Here is an 18,115-nt window from a genome sequence, read left to right as displayed (position 1 = left end):
GTTCATTCAAATGACACCTGGTCAGTGCGTCTACCTTTGCCTTACACGTAAGGTGGCACCACTTAACTGCTGGCATGGTAGCTCCATCTATTGGTAGAGAGACTGAAGCATGCACACCGTTTGATGTTGCATAGCGCCAGTGTGGTTTCACGCCGAAGAGGTGGTCATACATGTTTTCGTCCACTACCGAACATGCAGGCGAGTAAGCAAGAGTGATTGGATTTTTGGCGGCGGAGGGAGTTGGAGGCCGTGAAATGTATCGACGGATGAAGCCTGTGTACGGTGAGTACAGTCTGAGTCGTTCAAGTGTTGTGGAATGGCGTAAACGATTCCCTGAGGAGCGCGAGTCACTGGAAGACGATGCTCGTCCTGGACAGGCTCATCCACCGTACAGTCCCGACCTTTCACGGTGTGACTTTCATGTGTTTGGACCTCTAAAACAAGCTATACGCGGACACAGGCTCGCAACGGACGACGAAGTGTGTGACTGGGTCCAGGTCTGGATCCGACAGTAGCCTACTAGCTTCTTCAAGGGTGGAACCAACCGGCTAGTGTTGCAATGGGATAAATGTGCCAACAGTTTTGGCGACAGTTTTTTGAGTATGTGTACTGTGTATAACTACATTTTTCAGTTAATAAAATCGTTACCGTTACTTTACACTAGTAACCGGCTTTCATTTGAATACCCCTTATATTATATCATTAAATGTAAGGCGTGTGGGATTACATTCGACGGGATCAAAGGAAGGAAGAATAACCTTACGAAATCGAAAAAATCATTTGTGAAATAGAAACAATAATCACAATAAAGGCAGTTTATTGGAAATGGTTCAAATGGATCTAAGCACAATGGGAATTAACATCTGCCGTCATCAGTCCCCTAGACTTAGAACTACTTAAACCTAACTAACCTATGGACATCACATACATCCATGCCAGAGACAGGATTCGAACCTGCGACCGTAGCGGTCGCGCGGCTCCAGGCTGAAGCGCCTAGAACCGCTCATTCACAGTGGCCGGCTTTATTGGAAAGAACACATGTTTGCACATCTGCGAAATCAAACTGTGCCGCCGGGTAACATTCAACACGTTGTGTTCCACCATGTAGACTGTGACATGCTTCAATGCTCTTTCGCATGCTATCCATTAGATGGTTGATATGTGGCAGTTGCTAAAAACGATGGAACTATCAGGAAGCGTCAAGGATGATCTCTGACTTCGTATGGGCGGCGAGTAGGAATGCCCATGCCAATGGGACAAAAAGCACACACGCTGCATATGAGAACCGTTTAACGTACCACAGTGGCGTAGGCGAAGCTGAGGTGAACAAATTGATATCCGACACTTGTGGTCTATGAAGTCGGGAAACAGCCTGAAATTCGCCTACAAAAGCCATACGAGATTTGGCCTATAATCGTCATTGATTAAAAACCCATTGTTCTTGCACTGACATAACGTAAAATTGACTTTTATGTCACTTTACCTCAAAATATTGTTAATTTTAATAGCACAAGATTAAAAATTAAATCGTTTTGTTTGTATGGTCTTGTGCTACTGTGCTACGTTTGGATAGAACTGTACACACGATTGGTTTTTGCATAACGTTCCTCACGGAAAAGTTTAAATTAATAGAAAGTCACGATCGACTGTACTTCTGAACTGACGACCATGAGGAAGGAGAACAGTGACACAATGACAATGACACAGAGCTACCGTGTCCAAAGATTTAGAGGTCAATACGCCCACCCGACATTATGCCTCCCAACACCAGAACACCTCTATCACCAAAACTATTATGTCCACCTATGTTGGTGGATTTATTACTTTTTCCCACCTCTCGCCATATGAAGGTATGTCCAGCAATGTCGTACGTGATCGTTTTGGTGGTCCAAGTGCTGCGTTGTGGGCAGGCATAATGTTGCACGGACATACTGATTTCCCAATCTTTCCAGACAACGTTGCTGTGACACTGTACTCCTTACACATGTGCGTCTTTCCAGGGGTGCATTCGCCCGTGACTACATCTTTATGTATGACAGTGCGCGACCGCGTCGAACAGTGCAGGTCCAGGAGCTCTTCGAACAAGTGGATATTCAGCGAAAGTATTGGCCGGCCCGTTTCCTCACCTTACATTCCATCGAGCACGTATGGGATGCCTTAGGTAGGTGGTGTAGGAATGGAACGCCTTACTCCTTACCAACTCCTTACCAACCTCGTGACCCGGATGGGAGCGCGTTGCGGAGCATGCAGTGCGATCCGTGGTGATCACACAGCCTATTAAGAACCATGTCTCGCCTTTTGTAATGTACAGGGGGCCATCATGAATCTTGGTGGCTCCACAGTAATTATTGTCTTCGAATAAAAGCGTGCCGGCCGGAGTGGCCGTGCGGTTCTAGGCGCTGCAGTCTGGAGCCGAGCGACCACTACGGTCGCAGGTTCGAATCCTGCCTCGGCATGGATGTGTGTGATGTCCTTTGGTTGGTTAGGTTTAAGTAGTTCTAAGTTCTAGGGGACTGATGACCTCAGAAGTTAAGTCGCATAGTGCTCAGAGCCATTTGAACCATTTTGAATAAAAGTGTCATATCTGTTCGTCTCATTGCGTATTTTTTTCCGTTACCTTCTGTACTATACTGTAGCCGTTCCTTCTATGTACGTTCCAAGTCTCATCGAGATTGTTACTTGGCAGCGACACATCTTGCGAAAGTTACCTTCGTCGTTAAGTTTTGCACATGAGTATATAACCAAGGACTCGCGGCGCTGCCGCTACTTATGCAATCGTAGGGCATCACGATTATTATTTACCAATACAATGACTGACCGGTTAACAGCGAATATTTTCCTGTGTGTGTGTGTGTGTGTGTGTGTGTGTGTGTGTGTATGTGTGTATGTTCAAAAATGTTCAAATGTGTGTGAAATCTTATGGGACTTAACTGCTGTGGTCATCAATCCGTAAGCTTACACACTACTTAACCTAAATTATTCTAAGGACAAACACACACACCCATGCCCACGGGAGGACTCGAACGTCCGCCGGGAGCAGCCGCACAGTACATGACTGCAGCGCCTCAGACCACTCGGCTAATCCCGCGCGGCGTGTGTGTATATTTGTGTGTGTTTTGTATACAGGATGTTTCCGTAAGAGCGCGCAAAAATGTAACAGGACAGAGAGAATGCTCTATTGAACAACTGAGGTAGGGAAACTGGGGTCGGAAAAGCCAGCCTAAGGAGATATGGAAGTAAATTTTTCTACCACTTTGTCTAGAATTACTGTTTTCCACCTTATTTACAACTAACATGCGTACAAGTTTACACTTGTGTGTGTGTGTGTGTGTGTGTGTGTGTGTGTGTGTGTGTGTGTGTGTATTGAACTGGGGACCTAGAAACGACGGAGAGATTTCGTTCCGCCGTAGCCTTCAGTGGTCACAACCCCACAACAAGCCACAGCAGTCCACCCACCCCACCCCTGCCCAACACCGAACCCAGGATTATTCTGCGGTTCGGCCCCCAGTGGTCCGCCCCTCTCTCACACCTCCAGAACGTCTCATACCAGACGAGTGTAGCCCCAAATGTTTGCATGGTAGAGTAATTATGACGTACGCATACGTGGAGACAGTGGTTGCGCAGCAATCGCCGACATAGTGTAACTGAGGCGGAATAAGGGGAACCAGCCCGCATTCGCCGAGGCAGATGTAAAACCACATTAAAAACCATCCACAGGCTGGCTGGCACACCGGATCCCGACACTAATCTGCTGGGCGGATTCGTGCCGGGGACCGGCACGCCTTCCCGCTCGGGAAGCAGCGCGTTACACCTCGCGGCTAGCCTGTACTGTGCTGTTTATTTACATGTACATTCTTTATTTCCTACAAGGAATCAAGAAGGACGAGTACGGTTACTAGAAAGTCATGATGTGGGTTTTTTTTTCTTGTCCATAAGGTGGCTCTGTTGTATCGTGCTGTGAAACTACGACAGACCGATTCATTACGCAGTGCTACTCAGAGAAGTACAGTACAACACGATGGAGCAGTACCGCTACAGTTTCGGAGAACTCACTGACATCACCTGATTTGTGGGGAAGTAGATGCAATGCTCTCGCTGCTGAAAGACTGTACAGGGAACGATTTCCTAACAGGTATCATCCGCCACGAGGAGTGTTTATTTCTCTCGATCGACGAATGCGGGAGACTGGTCCATTGGAAAGAAGAAACGAGGGACCTGGCAACATGAGGACCACTCTAGCCGGCCTCTGTGGCCGAGCGGTTCTAGGCACTTCAGCCCGTTACCGCGCTGCTGCTACGGTCGCAGGTTCGAATCCTGCCTCTGGCATGGATGTGAGTGATGTCCTTAGGTTATTTAGGTTTAAGTAGTTCTAAGTCTAGGTGACTGATGACCTCAGATGTTAAGTCCCATAGTGCTTAGAGCCATTTGAACCATATGAAGACCATTCTCACACATGATTAGGAAGAGGAGGTGCTGGAACGTTTGGCGGCACACCTCACTACAAGCACTCGTCGTATTTCATGTGCAATGGGCGCTGCACATTATAGCGATTGGCGAGTACTCCACGTACGACAATTACACCCATATCACCCACAACGAATCCTTACAGTGCTTGTGACTCACTATGCACGAAGGCTCGCACTGCGTCCGTGGTTGCTTCTGACAATGGATTAATCGATCAGATTTCCTCCAAATCTTGCTGTTTACTCACGAGGCCTCATTTGATCGTGATGGTATTTCGAACAACAGGAATAGCCAGGTGTGGGATGAGGGAAACCCTCGCTGTAGTAGAGTTACACCATCAAGTGCGTTTTGCTGCGAATATCTGGGCCGGCATTGTAGGCAACAATCTCATTGGGCCATATCTTCTACCTGGCCGTCTAAATGGTCACCTCTACTTGAGGTTCGTGCAAAGAGTTATACCTGAGTTTTTGGACAACGTACCTTTGGCTGTTCGTGAAAAGAGGCGGATACAACATGACTGTCCACCGCCTCACTTTAGTGTTGATGTCCGCAACCACCTCAAAGCTTTATTTCCTGGTCGCTGGATTGGAACGGGAGGTCCTATTCCATGGCCAGCGAGGTCACCTGACCTGAATCCCCTTGATTATTTCCTAGGGGGATGTCTGAAGGCACTTGCTTATGAGACCCCAGTAGATACGGAGGTAGAACTAGTTGCCAAAATTGTAGTTGCCTATGATGTGATTCGAAACACCGGTGATATTTATCGTGTCTTCTTCGACTCCACGTTCCCTACCTCAAATTGTTCAGTGGACACCCTCTATGTCCTGTTAAATCTTTGCACGCTCTAATGGAAACGCCTGAATGTATTATACCATTTGGAAGACGGCTATAATTTTATTTTACTAACTAATCTCTATTCAGAGAATGTTACATTGACGCATACGCACAAGACGACATGACATGAGGATGAAGTCTATTTTCTAATTGGTAATTAATTTTTAAAATCAGTTTACAGCAGTCTTCGAAAAAGGTAGAGGAATGAATGATAAGTTACACAACTCGGTATTAGCTACTAGCACAAAAACGCTAGCTGTTATGACCAAAAGAATACAAAAATCAGCGCGCTTTTTTGCCACAGAGAGAACGAGTCTTCGAGTAGGAGCGAACTGTTCTGAGACTTGTGATACTCGTGGAACAGTACAGGATAAGAAGGAAGCCACTACAGCACTGAGGTAAAATTGCCACCTTGATTACCACTGTACGCAACCCTCAACATTACACTCGTACTAGCTTCGTTTCTGATAGTGCAGGCGGCATACGGAATGCTGGAGAATGTGAATGACAGTTCGTCAGCCTTTAGGGAGCCGAGAACCAGCAGTAAACCTGTGGTCTGCTCTGTCATCAAATAAGTCCACAGAAGCTCACGAATCACAGCTGCATACTGCCCCAGTTGTTACAGTACTCCCACTAGCCTGCAAAAATGAGCTAACAGTTTTGTTGTCATCTCTTCGGGGTACCTACGAGCCACAACTGCCAGACAGCTGTCATCAGATGGTGGTGTTGACGACACGTGACCTCTAGGAAGCCGATTTTCATTATTTTGTGCCTGCCAACCCGAGGCTGAATGTTCGAGTGATGTCGCTCTGACGTACGTCTGTAACTTCACCTGCTGACAGTACAGTGGCCTAGTACGCAAGCTCTAAGCTTGAGATGGTCTTTCGAGATATGTTGACAGGCTGAATAGTGCAATTCGCACTGTCTCGTTCGCGACTGTAGAAACGGCGAACTCTGCACTGAGAATGCAGGTTTACTATCACCTACGTTATACAGGAAGCTGCAAGCAGCGATTTCCTGTGGTCAACAAATTTATCGAGAAAGACGTTTACGATTTACAAAACACAAACTATGCAATTCATGAGGGAGTAGCGAAACAAGATTTGAGCAGTTACATTCAGTCTATCACAATTGATTTCTTTTCCAATTGGATCTCTTCTTATGGAGCCCTTCTATCGTATCAATTTTCTGACCTTTGTTGTTTCTAGTTTACTTTTGTTTCTTGTAAGTTACCCAGACCTCTTTTTCACACTACAGTAAAGGCAACTACACAGTTTAATAAATTTTGTCATTGCATTCTTTCAGGTTCAATAATTAAATGTTCTTGATAATATTCCATATATTACTGGAAATTCATGCAGCTCTTCAGCTATATCACTTCCGTAACTCGTATGGCACATATTTAAAATGTGATACCCGTTCAGCTACATCGTTGTTAACTGTTCCCATCGACTACAACTTAAGAGATCATAACTTTGTGTTCTTTATTACTTTATCTGAAGTGCTCTATTAAAAATCCTAAAAATGCCTACTAAGATGGCATAAAAGAATATCAAAAGGATTAAGTCAGTGCGGACAGTGGCTAAGGGTAAGGCAGCTGTTCCGTAGAAAACTCAGATCTAGAGCTAAAGTACTTGCTAAACAGTCCTACTCGTTGCCCAGATGCAAGATTACAGGACGACAGACAGTACGGCTAACTCAGTAATTATCCTCTCCAATCTGAACTCACCATCAACGTAATGGATAACTCACGTTCAGCGAATTTATTTCGGTCGAATTTTAATTGGCCAACACTACACTAAGAATCCAGGGTGTAGTAATATCTGATGCCAGTGGCGTACTTCTAAGAACATTATCTTTAATCAAACAATTGTCCTCTTGAAGGTTGTCTTAAGATGAGGGTACACGTCACGCCTTTACAGCCACATGAATTTACTCTTTCTTTGTTTCTTTAAATCACTTCAACAAAGACTGCGTATTGTTTCTGCCACAGTATTTTTGAAACCCGGAAGGAAATGATGTCTTTGAACACGCATATATCGAGAGATCAATACTGTCCAGACATTTCAGGTAATTTTCAGATGACCGTTCTAAAATGTAGGACATGTGTGAACAAAGGAAAATTCGGGTCTAACTTCCCATCGTCTATGAGGTCCTTTAAGCTAGAGCAAAAGCTCGGATTGGCGAATCCTTTTCAAAGGAACCATATCGGCACTCAGCTCAATCGGTTTAGGGAAACCACGGAAACCTTAATGTGAATATTAGGAAAGGGGTTTAAACTCTGATCTTTCCAAAACAGAATCCAGTACGTTTAACACACACTGCTCCACCTCGCTCGGTGACGTGTATGCGGGCGCCGTTGTCTGTAATAACGATCAGTTCGTTTCCTGATCGATGCAAAGGTGGTACTTACTTCTTGTGGAAGTTCTCGAACTCGTCCTGCTGCTCGTTGATGGATGCGTCCAGGTCCAGGTATGCCCCGTAGTCGCCATCTTTGTACAGCTGCAGCGCCGCATCGTCGAGCTGGAACAGAAAAGGTGAGCGTTATTGCCAACTGTCTAAGGAAATGCTGAGTACAGTGCATTTCACACACCACTCGAACAGCAACGCACTCGACAGAGGACTGCATGTGTAAGAGGTCCGAGTTCAATTCCCCGACGCGGTACAGTACGAAGTATGATTACCAGGCATGTCACGCCTGTGTGAGGGAGGCACTGTGGAATGCAGCCTCCTACTGTGTGCTATATAAGAAGAAAAGCTGCAAGACGTACAGAAAATGACACATACAAATTTCAGTTCGCAACACAAATATTGGCATTGTTGAGGAGCGCACACTAGGTGGGAGGCGTGTCAGACCATGGCGTATAAGAGAGGGAGCTGTGCGTTTTATGTCCTTGAATCCCTAAACGTCAGTCAATTGTGGCGGTTCAGTGACGGTTTAGCACAAAAATCCGGTTAAAGTTCCAACAGACGAAACAATCCCTGGGAGATACAACACATTTAGTGAAACTGGCTGCTTATGTGGTGCAAAGAAGAAAAGCTCGCCGGGATCGTAAGTAGAAGGCAGAGTGTGTGCGGCAATCATATGTCACGGCCTTGAAAAACTCTACGGCACGTGCGGGCAGAAAACTGCAGATACCGCAGTATATTACGCGGCGCATTTTACGCAAATGTTTGAGTGTAAAACCGTACCCGCTACAGTTGTTACTTGCTCTGACTACTCGGGACAATGAACTTTGTTCTGATTTTTGAGATGACTTAAAGCGGTTTCTGGGGAAAGATGGTTTCTCATGTAAGTTGGTCTTCAGTGGCCACGTTTCACACGTGCAGAAAGATGAATCGTCACAACGTGTGGGTTTGGTGCACTGAACATCGACACCAGATAGTGGAACACATTTGCGATTCACCTAAAGTTAACCTATTTTCTGCCTTGTCCTCTTCGGAAGTTTATGGGCTACTTTTCTTTGCAAAGAAAACTTTGACAGGTTTCATGCAACTCATTATGCTGCAGTAATGGCTTAGGCTACATTTTTAACAAGACAGTGGAAACTTCATTCACAATAAAGCGCTGCTCCACCACAATTTCCTCCAAAATTTCCTCAGTGCAGGGCCTCACTACGGGATTGGAAGTGCTTCACATCACGAAACTCCTCTTCTTCGGTGGCCCTCATTGTAACGTGATTTAGCTCTACGTGATTTCTTCTCATGGGATTATGTTAAACATAGTATGTCCCTGCCTAAACTGCCACTGAATTTGGAAAAGTTGCAAGGAAGGATAATTACAAAAATGGTTCAAATGGCTCTGAGCACTATGGGACTTCACTTCTAAGGTCATCAGTCCCCTAGAACTTAGAACTACTTAAACCTAACTAACCTAAAGACATCACGCACATCCATGCCCGAGGCAGGATTCGAACCTGTGACCGTAGCGGTCTCGCGGTTCCAGACTGTAGCGCCTAGAACCGCTCGGCCACCACGGCTGGTGGATAATTATACCTTCGGCCATATCGATCATAATGTGTTGGACCGTGTACGGCAAGAGTTTGACTTTCTTACTGACGTTTCCTGCATCACAAACGATGTGCAACAGGTGAACTAAAAACTTGGAGATATGCTCTTTCAACTGACGTGCATCTGTTTTCTAGACATATTGTAGTTTCCGCCCAGTCGTCTTCTGAAATCTCGGAGGAACTTACGAACAACACTGTACTTCTTCAGTGTATAAAGTGGTTACCTTCATTTATGTTTTTACTTAATCAATAAAAAAAGCTGGAACTGAGTGAATGACGTTGGTTTATCAAGTACTTATTTGGATTACGTTCACAGTATCACACTGAGGCAATACATTGAATGAAAACGTGAAAAGGACTCTTCTACACACTCGGTAGCGGCACTGTTTTATACATACAGGGTGAGTCAAAATGATTTCACAACTTTGGAATGATATGTAAATTTATTGACATAATTTACGGAATTGGAGGGGGAAACAGCTACAAGTTTTAAATAACAGCGTCAAGTGCCATTTTGGTTCAGTACAACTACCATTTGTAATGTGGCAAACATACCACCAGTAGTCAATTTTTTCCCATACTCACTGAAACAAACCGGGAGTAACTTGTTCAAAGGCAGCGTAGATTCGATTTTTCACGTCGGCAAAATTGTTTGGTAGAGGAGGAACATACGCTCGGTCTTTAACGAAACCTCAAAGAAAGAAATTCAGTGGTGTCAAGTCTGGGGAGCGAGATTTCCATGCGATTGGCCATTCAAGGCCAATCCACCGACCTGGGAAGCGATTATCGAGGAAACCTCATCTACATCTACATCTAGATGATTACTCTGCAATTCACATTTAAGTGCTTGGCAGAGGGTTCATCGAACCACAATCATACTGTCTTTCTACCATTCCACTCCCGAAAAGCGCGCGGGGAAAACGAACACCTAAAGCTTTCTATTCGAGCTATGATTTCTCTTATTTTATTTTAATGATCATTCCTACCTATGTAGGTTGGGCTCAACAAAATATTTTCGCATTCGGAAGAGAAAGTTGGTGACTGAAATTTCGTAAATAGATCTCGCCGCGACGAAAAACGTCTTTGCTTTAATGACTTCCATCCCAAGTCGCGTATCATATCTGCCACACTCTCTCCCCTATTACGTGGTAATACAAAACGAGCTGCCCATTTTTGCACCCTTTCGATGTCCTCCGTCAGTCCCACCTGGTGACGATCCTACACCGCGCAGCAATATTCTCCTGGTGGTAAAATGGGGTACTGATGCACTACGTGAATCAAAATTGAAGCTGTTTGCTACAAAACGACACCTCTACCGATCCTGTAAGTTCTATCAATAAATATCTATATTTTGTAAAGTCCTTTTTGACTGTACATAACTTCATATTTTCTTCAACATAATACACTAAAAAAAAAAAGACACACCACGAATGTGTTATGTAAAGTGGTCTCAAATTGATATTCGTACACGTATTGACGGAAAATGCAAAATTCTAAACTATGACGGCCGATGGATGAATGTGTGACGCTGCACCGCGATTTCATCGCACAGCTGATAAGGATACTAAACAGAGGACTGTCGTTACATGGACATAAAGTATTAGTGAATTTCATTCCGTGTACGCAGTTCGACAGCAACTATGGACAGCAACTATGCCTCGCACACAGGCGCGTGAACAATATAGCAAAGGTCATCATTCCAGAGAGGGCGTGGAGTTGGGCTCAAAGAAGCCGGATAGAGTAATCGGCGAGTCGCCACTGTTCGAAAATGTTGGCAGGAATAGGTGAACCATGGCCAATCACAGCATCAAGATGGAATCGGTCGACCTAGAGAGACGACAGAACGTGAGGACCGAATAGCCGTCAGAAAAGTACTCAAAGCCCCAGATTCATCATTTATCTTCGATCCGACGAGCTACTGGTGCTTCAGTGACTAGAAGGACCAATAACATGTAACTCACAGGAAGGGGGCTGAGCTTCCAGCGCCTCTCCCGCCGACTACCACTCACCTCTGTACACCAACAAGCCCTTTTTGCAGTGGTCTCTCGGCCTGGAATCTCACTGACTGGAGTAGAACTGTCTTCAGTGATGAGTCCCGCTTCGAAATGAGTTCCGATGACTACTGAAGACGCGTCTGGAGACGACCTAACGCCGGTGGGATACCGACCTGACTGTCGCCCGACATACGAAACGACAACCAGGAGTGATGGTCTGGGTGGCATTTCATTTCAGGACCCTTTTGGTTGTCATCCGTGGCTCTCTTACAGCACACCGAACGGGTTAGCGCAATGGTTACTACAATGGAGTCGCATTCGGGAGGACCACCGTTCAAACCCGCTTGTGTCCGGCCATCCCGATTTAAGTTTTCCGAGATTTCCCTAAATCGCTTAAGACAAATGATGGGATGGTTTCTTCGACAGGGCACGACCGATTTCCTTCTCCATCCTTCGCTAATCCGAGCTAGTGCTCCGTCTCTAACAACCTCGTTCACGACGGGGCGTTAAACACTGATCTCCTCCTTCTCTTACAGCACAGCAATGCGTCTACGATATTCTACGCCCCGTTTTGTTGCCCTTCAAGGCAAGCCATCCTGGACTTATATTTCAGCAAGATAATGCCGGCCTACATACGTCGACAGTTTCTTCGTGCTTGCCAATTCCTACCTAGGCCTGCAAAGTCGCCAGCGCTAATTGGACAGAATTTGCCACGACGTCCCTCAGGAGGACATCCAATAATTCCGTCAATGCCAAACCGAAGAACTGCTTGCATAAGGGCCAGAGGTGGACCAACGGGTAATTGCCTTGCTAAATTTGTAATGCTCTTTCTCTTGAATAAATCATCCAATTTTTCTCAAACTGTAACGATTTGCTTGTCTGTACTTGTACGTCACATCTGCCGATTTCCGTCACGTTAGGATAATTCCTTCGTAGTGTGCCTTTTTTTCTCTTTTTTTCCTTGGTGTGTAGATACATATTCGAGCTTGTTTACTTTCAAGGTATTTATCACTCTATTCTCAGTTGATGGAACTATCTAATTAGTTGTTTATCGCCTTCTCATAAATATCGCCTTCTCGTAAACTATCTATCTCCTTCTCACGTGCCCCGTTGAGTACTTCGGCAATTTTCTAGCAAATATATTTATTTTTCTTCGGCATTTGTGCGACTTGTTAAGGCCTATTCCAACGCGATACGAAAATTTACTGGAACTTACTGTTAAACTTTATTTTCACAAGTCCGTCTTGATCACACATATTTCTTACACTTTATTGCCGGTTTCAGCATCCTGCCATCCTCAGATCTGTTATAGAGATAAATATTGTGTAAGCGACAGGTTCAATAAGTTAACGCTAAATCTAACGAGTCTTAGTGATACATAAAATATAAAATTATAAAATGTTTATAGCCACGTATAGCAGTCATACATACTATTAAAATATTCTGATGTAAATCATCGTAAAGTTAAACATGTGAATACTTGGTGCTTGCTGGTAATACTCAGATTGTGTCTGGTATTTATACAAGAGACTAATGCCAACAGAGGGCACTTTTAGCTAGAGCGCATAGTAAACCAGTGTCGTCAGTGTGATGATTAAATTGCGGCATGCACAGTCATTAGTTACAGTTTTTTTAATTGCTTCCCATAGCAAAACGAGCGTCTGACAATAAAATTTAACTGACGTGGAATTGGATTCATACTTAAAATACCATAAAAAGTACAAATACTAATACACTAATATAACACAGCCAATAGCCTGACTAGGTAAAACATATAACTTGTTTAAGCTAGTATAAAAAGTGTAACAATAAAATAAAAAAAATTATACTAGCTTGTTTGTTTTACCTAGTCAGGCTAGTGGCTGTATTATGTTACTATTTGAACTTTTTATGGTATTTTAAGTATGAATCCAATTTCACATCAGTTACGTTTTGCTATTGGAAGTATTTTTTTTTTAAGTAGCAAATGATTGTGCATGCCGCAATTTAATCATCACATTGGCGACAATGGTTTAATATGCGCTCTAGCTAAAAGTGCCCTCTGTTGGCATTAGTCTCTTGTATAAATACCAGACACAATCTGAGTATTACCAGCAAGCACCAAGTATTTACATGTTTAACTTTACGATGATTTACATCAGAATATTTTAATCGTATGTATGACTGCTATACGTGGCTATAAACATTTTATAATTTTATATTTTTTGTATCACTAAGACTCGTTAGATTTAGCGTTAACGTATTGAACCTGCCGCTTACACAATATTTATCTCTATAACAGGTCTGAGGATGGCGGTATGCCGAAACCGGTAATAAAGTGTAAGAAATCTGCGTAATCAAGACGGACTTGTGGAAATAAAGCGCCAAAAATAATTGGTTGGTTGGTTGGTTGGTTTGTTTGTGGGATTGAAGGGACCGGACTGCTAGGGCCATCGGTCCCCAAAAATAATTGCGGACTCATTTACACACTTTATGTCTTCAATTAATAACTTATTGTTATAAGTGACAGTTTCTAAACTGGGTTTTCTTAAAGAGCAAAGGACATGGTCTCATAAGCTCCAATAGATAAGTTACTACAGCTTGCACCTAGCTCTACTTAGCCGTTTCCATTCTATGCTGTAAAGCTCGTACTAGCGTCAGGGCATGTTTGTTTGTAGGGCGGTGATCCTATTTCCATCTGTTGACACTACGGCACACGGCAATCGGCACTCGCCGTTGAGCTACGCAGTCGGCCCTGAGCTATAGCAACAGCGCGCCCACCTAGCCTCTGGGTTTACCAACAACCTGGAGATTCTCACCGCGGGAACGGGGTCAGTACATAAACACCGCAAAGAAGCGGGCCAGGGGGCAACGAGCCATAAACGAATCAGAAGCGTTCAGGGAATGTACACACCTCACCATCACGAAAAAGAACATTCCTACATATAAATATCGAGTGGTGTATGTCTGTGTACGAAAATGTTTCAATCTTCGCATAAACGGAATTCCTTCACAATCTTCTGTGTCTTTTCTTCACTATATTCGAACAGGTAAACAGAGAACTTTGTAGGAGCTTTTTCCTCACTTAACCTGTCTATACAGATAGTGTTCGTATGGGTAGCTCGTAGTGACACAGATAATCTATATCTTTGCATTAGTTTTTAATTATCTAGCAACAGATGTAAACTGAACTGAAGTGGAGAAAATCAAACCAGCTTTTGGATTTTTCAATGATCTGACTAACCTTCAACCTACTAACATGTCCCCATCTTTCAGCAAACAAAAAATGGTCCAAATGGCTCTGAGCACTATGGGACTTAACATCTGAGGTAATCAGTCCCCTAGAACTTAGAACTACTTAAACCTAACTAACCTTGAACCATTTGAACTAAAACCTAACTAACCTAAGGACATCACACACATCCATGCCCGAGGCAGGATTCGAACCTGCGACCGTATCGGTCGCCCGGTTACAGACTGAAGCGCCTAGAACCCCTCGGTCACACCGGCCTGCTTTCAGCTAACACCAAAGTCGGTTAAGTCAAACCAAAGTACGGTTTCTATATATTAAAGCTTAGTAGTGTCTTACTATTCACAATAAAATTGTACATGGCAAAACACCAAATAAAAAAATATACAAAACACATCCTTGTGTTGCTGCAAAATACTCTGTAAGCTTAGTAAGCTTAAACGTTAATGTGGCTACCACGGCAGACAAGAATGCATCAGGTAAGAACAATTTCGATGGTGTTCAAACAAATAACGTAAAAATCATAGCTAAACATTTACTACCGAACTGTGTATCCCATGGCGACAAAACGAGTCACCTTGCTCGGTTAGGGCGTTAAGCTTACAATAAGTGCACCAATGAACCGGCTATCAACGATACCATTGAGAAACGACGCCGAAAATAAGTGTTGTTCACAGTTTTCAATCACCCATGTGTAAGGGCTGTTACACTTCAGTAGTCATAACTAAACAATACCTGCGGCAAAAATTCGTCACTGAGGATACATACCGTTGCTGGTGTCTGATATACACTGCTATGACAACGGTCATGAGAAACCTCCTAATATCGTGTCGGACAACCTTTTGCCCGGCGTATTGCAGCAACTAGACGTGTCATGCATGGACTCAACAAGTCGTTGGAAGTCTATTGCAGAAATACTGATCCATGCTGCCGGTATAACCGTCCATGATTGCGAAAGTGTTGCCAGTGCTGGATTTTGTGCACGAACTGACCTCTACATTATGTGTCATAAATGTTCGATGGGATTCGTGTCGGGCGATATGGATGGCCAAACCATACAATCGAGCAGTCCCAAATGTATCTCAAACCAGTTGCGAACAATTGTGGGTCGATGACATGGCGCACCCTCATCCATAAAAATGAAGTCCATCAATGGCTGCAAATGGTCTCCAAGTTGCTGAACATAACCATTCTCAGTCAATAATCGGTTCAGTTGGACCAGAGGACCCAGTCCATTACATGTAAACACAGCCCACACTACTATAGAGTCACCACCAGCTTACACACTGCCTTGTTTACAACTCGGGTGCACCCTACCGTCGGCTCTTACCAACCGAAATCGGGACTCATCTGATCAGGACACGATTTTCTAGTCGTCTAGGGTCCTACCCGTATGGATACGAGCCAAGAGAGGCGCTGAAGCGATGTCGTGCTGTTAGCAAAGGCACTCGCGTCGATCGTCTGCTGCCATATCCCATTAATGCCAAATTTCGCCGCACTGTCGTAAGGGATACGTTCGTCGTATGCCCCACGTTATTTTGCGGTTTTTCAAGCAGTGTTGCTTGTCTGTTAACACTGACAACTCTACGCAAACGCAGCTGCTCGCGGTCGTTAAGTGAAGGCCGTTGGCCACTGCGTTGTCTGTGGTGAGAGGTAATGCCCGAAATTTGGTATTCTCGGGATACTTTTTTCGCTCTATCCCTTCGCTTAATAGTCAGCGTGTACATTTCTGAGCAAGTGGTGTCTATATACAAGTGAATAATACGGGTAATACGGGAAAGAACGTTATCACACAAAAGATATCAGTATACATTGGAACCAAAGCTGAGAAAATCAATTTACAATTCCTCTACTTGCATTACCCCGTAGTTTTGATTATCTGTTGATGTTAATAACATCTCAGAACTGGACAGACTTGTCGGCAAGCAATTATCTGCGACCTTTACTTTTAAGAAATATACTTACTTTCAGCCTGTCGATAGCTTTTCTTATTACCTCAAACCGACCGTTTTTGGGTAGTGTCACCCCCCTTCAGATTTGTTAAATAATATAAAAATAAAGAACTAATGGTTTCTAACCCTATGTTTTCAATATTACAAAGGAAAAAATTTCCATCTGATTCCAATACAAATATTGCACCACATATCATTTATAGTATAGACCCTATTATACTAATCAGTCTTACTAACAGAACACTGTCAAGTTAGTCATAATATACTAAAACCCAACTAGAACCCTGCCGCTTTATACTTTTCATGCTTTGACTTTGACAACCAGAAAAAATATATTTCTGGAACGTTATTTCATGCTTTATAAAAATAGATTGGAGAGTCCCGTCAGGTAGTAATGATATTAACATCGACAAACATTACTTTGTGAGTAGTGGTGTCAATAGGCTGCCTCGGGCATGGGTGTGTGTGATGTCCTTAGGTTAGTTAGGTTTAAGTCGTTCTAAGTTCTAGGGGACTTATGACCTAAGATGTTGAGTCCCATAGTGCTCAGAGCCAATAATTTTGTCTCTCACTGACACACAAAAACTTCTTACAATGGGAACAGTTTGAACAAGGTCTTTATTCTATATTGTAAATAGCACAATTTTCACATCTCTTACAGTAGCAACAAAATATGGCCATAAGCTACAAGGATTTTGGGTTCAAATTTCACTTGAAAGTGAAAATCTTTTCTTTCTCTTTTCGTTCTGAAAAGAATTGAGAGATATTTCTTGTTATCACTGCTGTCTTCAAACTGAATTTCTCCAGCTTCTAGAGAGTAAATGGAAGTATTCTGTTGACGATTGAAACGTGGCGTGGCGTCAATTTTCGTTACTTTGACGTGTAAATTGTTGAGTTCAAATACTTCAAGAACATGTTTTTTTTTAAAATAAACGAAAAGCACTATTTGTTATGATGTTGTTCTACCAAGAACCGACAGAAGATGCAGTTAACTTTTTTCTTTCTCCCAGAATCACTACTTTTCTCATTTGATGTATCAACATCAAATGGAAAATTCTCCTAGTCTCTCTGTATCTTTCAACTTTCTTGCCATGGCCTGTCACGCAATAACCGAAAGTTATAGGCCTGACAGGACAAGTAAAGAATTATTTATACGAATGAAAAATCTTCAATATTTTCTGCATCTAAACAATTATTAGTATACATAGACTTACCACGAAACGGGAAAGTAATATGAAGACCGGATTATCACAGAAAACACTTAAAATCAATTGTGGAATGACCAACTTCCAACTACACACAACCAAACAGTGAAAAATAAAAATAAATAAAAAATGATTGACCGACTGAAAATAAGTATCTCCTATTACTATTTTTATTAATGTATACATCACGCTGGTAGCTGATTTGCAACGCAATAGTATGGTGTTTATTATAATATCTGGTGTTGGTTGGTTGGTTGTTTTGGGGAAGGAGACCAGACAGCGAGGTCATCGGTCTCATCGGATTAGGGAAGGACGGGGAAGGAAGTCGGCCGTGCCCCTTGAAAGGAACCATCCCGGCATTTGCCTGGAGCGATTTAGGGAAATCACGGAAAACCCAAATCAGGATGACCGGACGCGGGATTGAACC

General features: G+C 43.4%; 1 protein-coding gene across 5 annotated transcripts in view; it reads right to left on the bottom strand.

Moving 5' to 3' along the window:
* LOC126188884 (FH1/FH2 domain-containing protein 3) overlaps window positions 1-18,115 on the bottom strand; it is a 637,930-nt gene that overhangs the window by 237,284 nt on the left and 382,531 nt on the right. For all 5 annotated transcript variants that reach the window (XM_049930556.1, XM_049930557.1, XM_049930558.1 and 2 more), the window contains one exon: window positions 7,712-7,821. In XM_049930556.1, coding sequence (XP_049786513.1) covers window positions 7,712-7,821 — 110 coding nt within the window. The remainder of the gene's footprint in view (window positions 1-7,711; window positions 7,822-18,115) is intronic.

Source organism: Schistocerca cancellata, chromosome 5, assembly GCF_023864275.1.
Source record: "Schistocerca cancellata isolate TAMUIC-IGC-003103 chromosome 5, iqSchCanc2.1, whole genome shotgun sequence".
Classification (NCBI taxonomy): domain Eukaryota; kingdom Metazoa; phylum Arthropoda; class Insecta; order Orthoptera; family Acrididae; genus Schistocerca; species Schistocerca cancellata.
The sequence above is the reverse complement of the archived record's forward strand: the minus strand, read 5'-3'. Positions and strand labels throughout refer to the sequence as shown.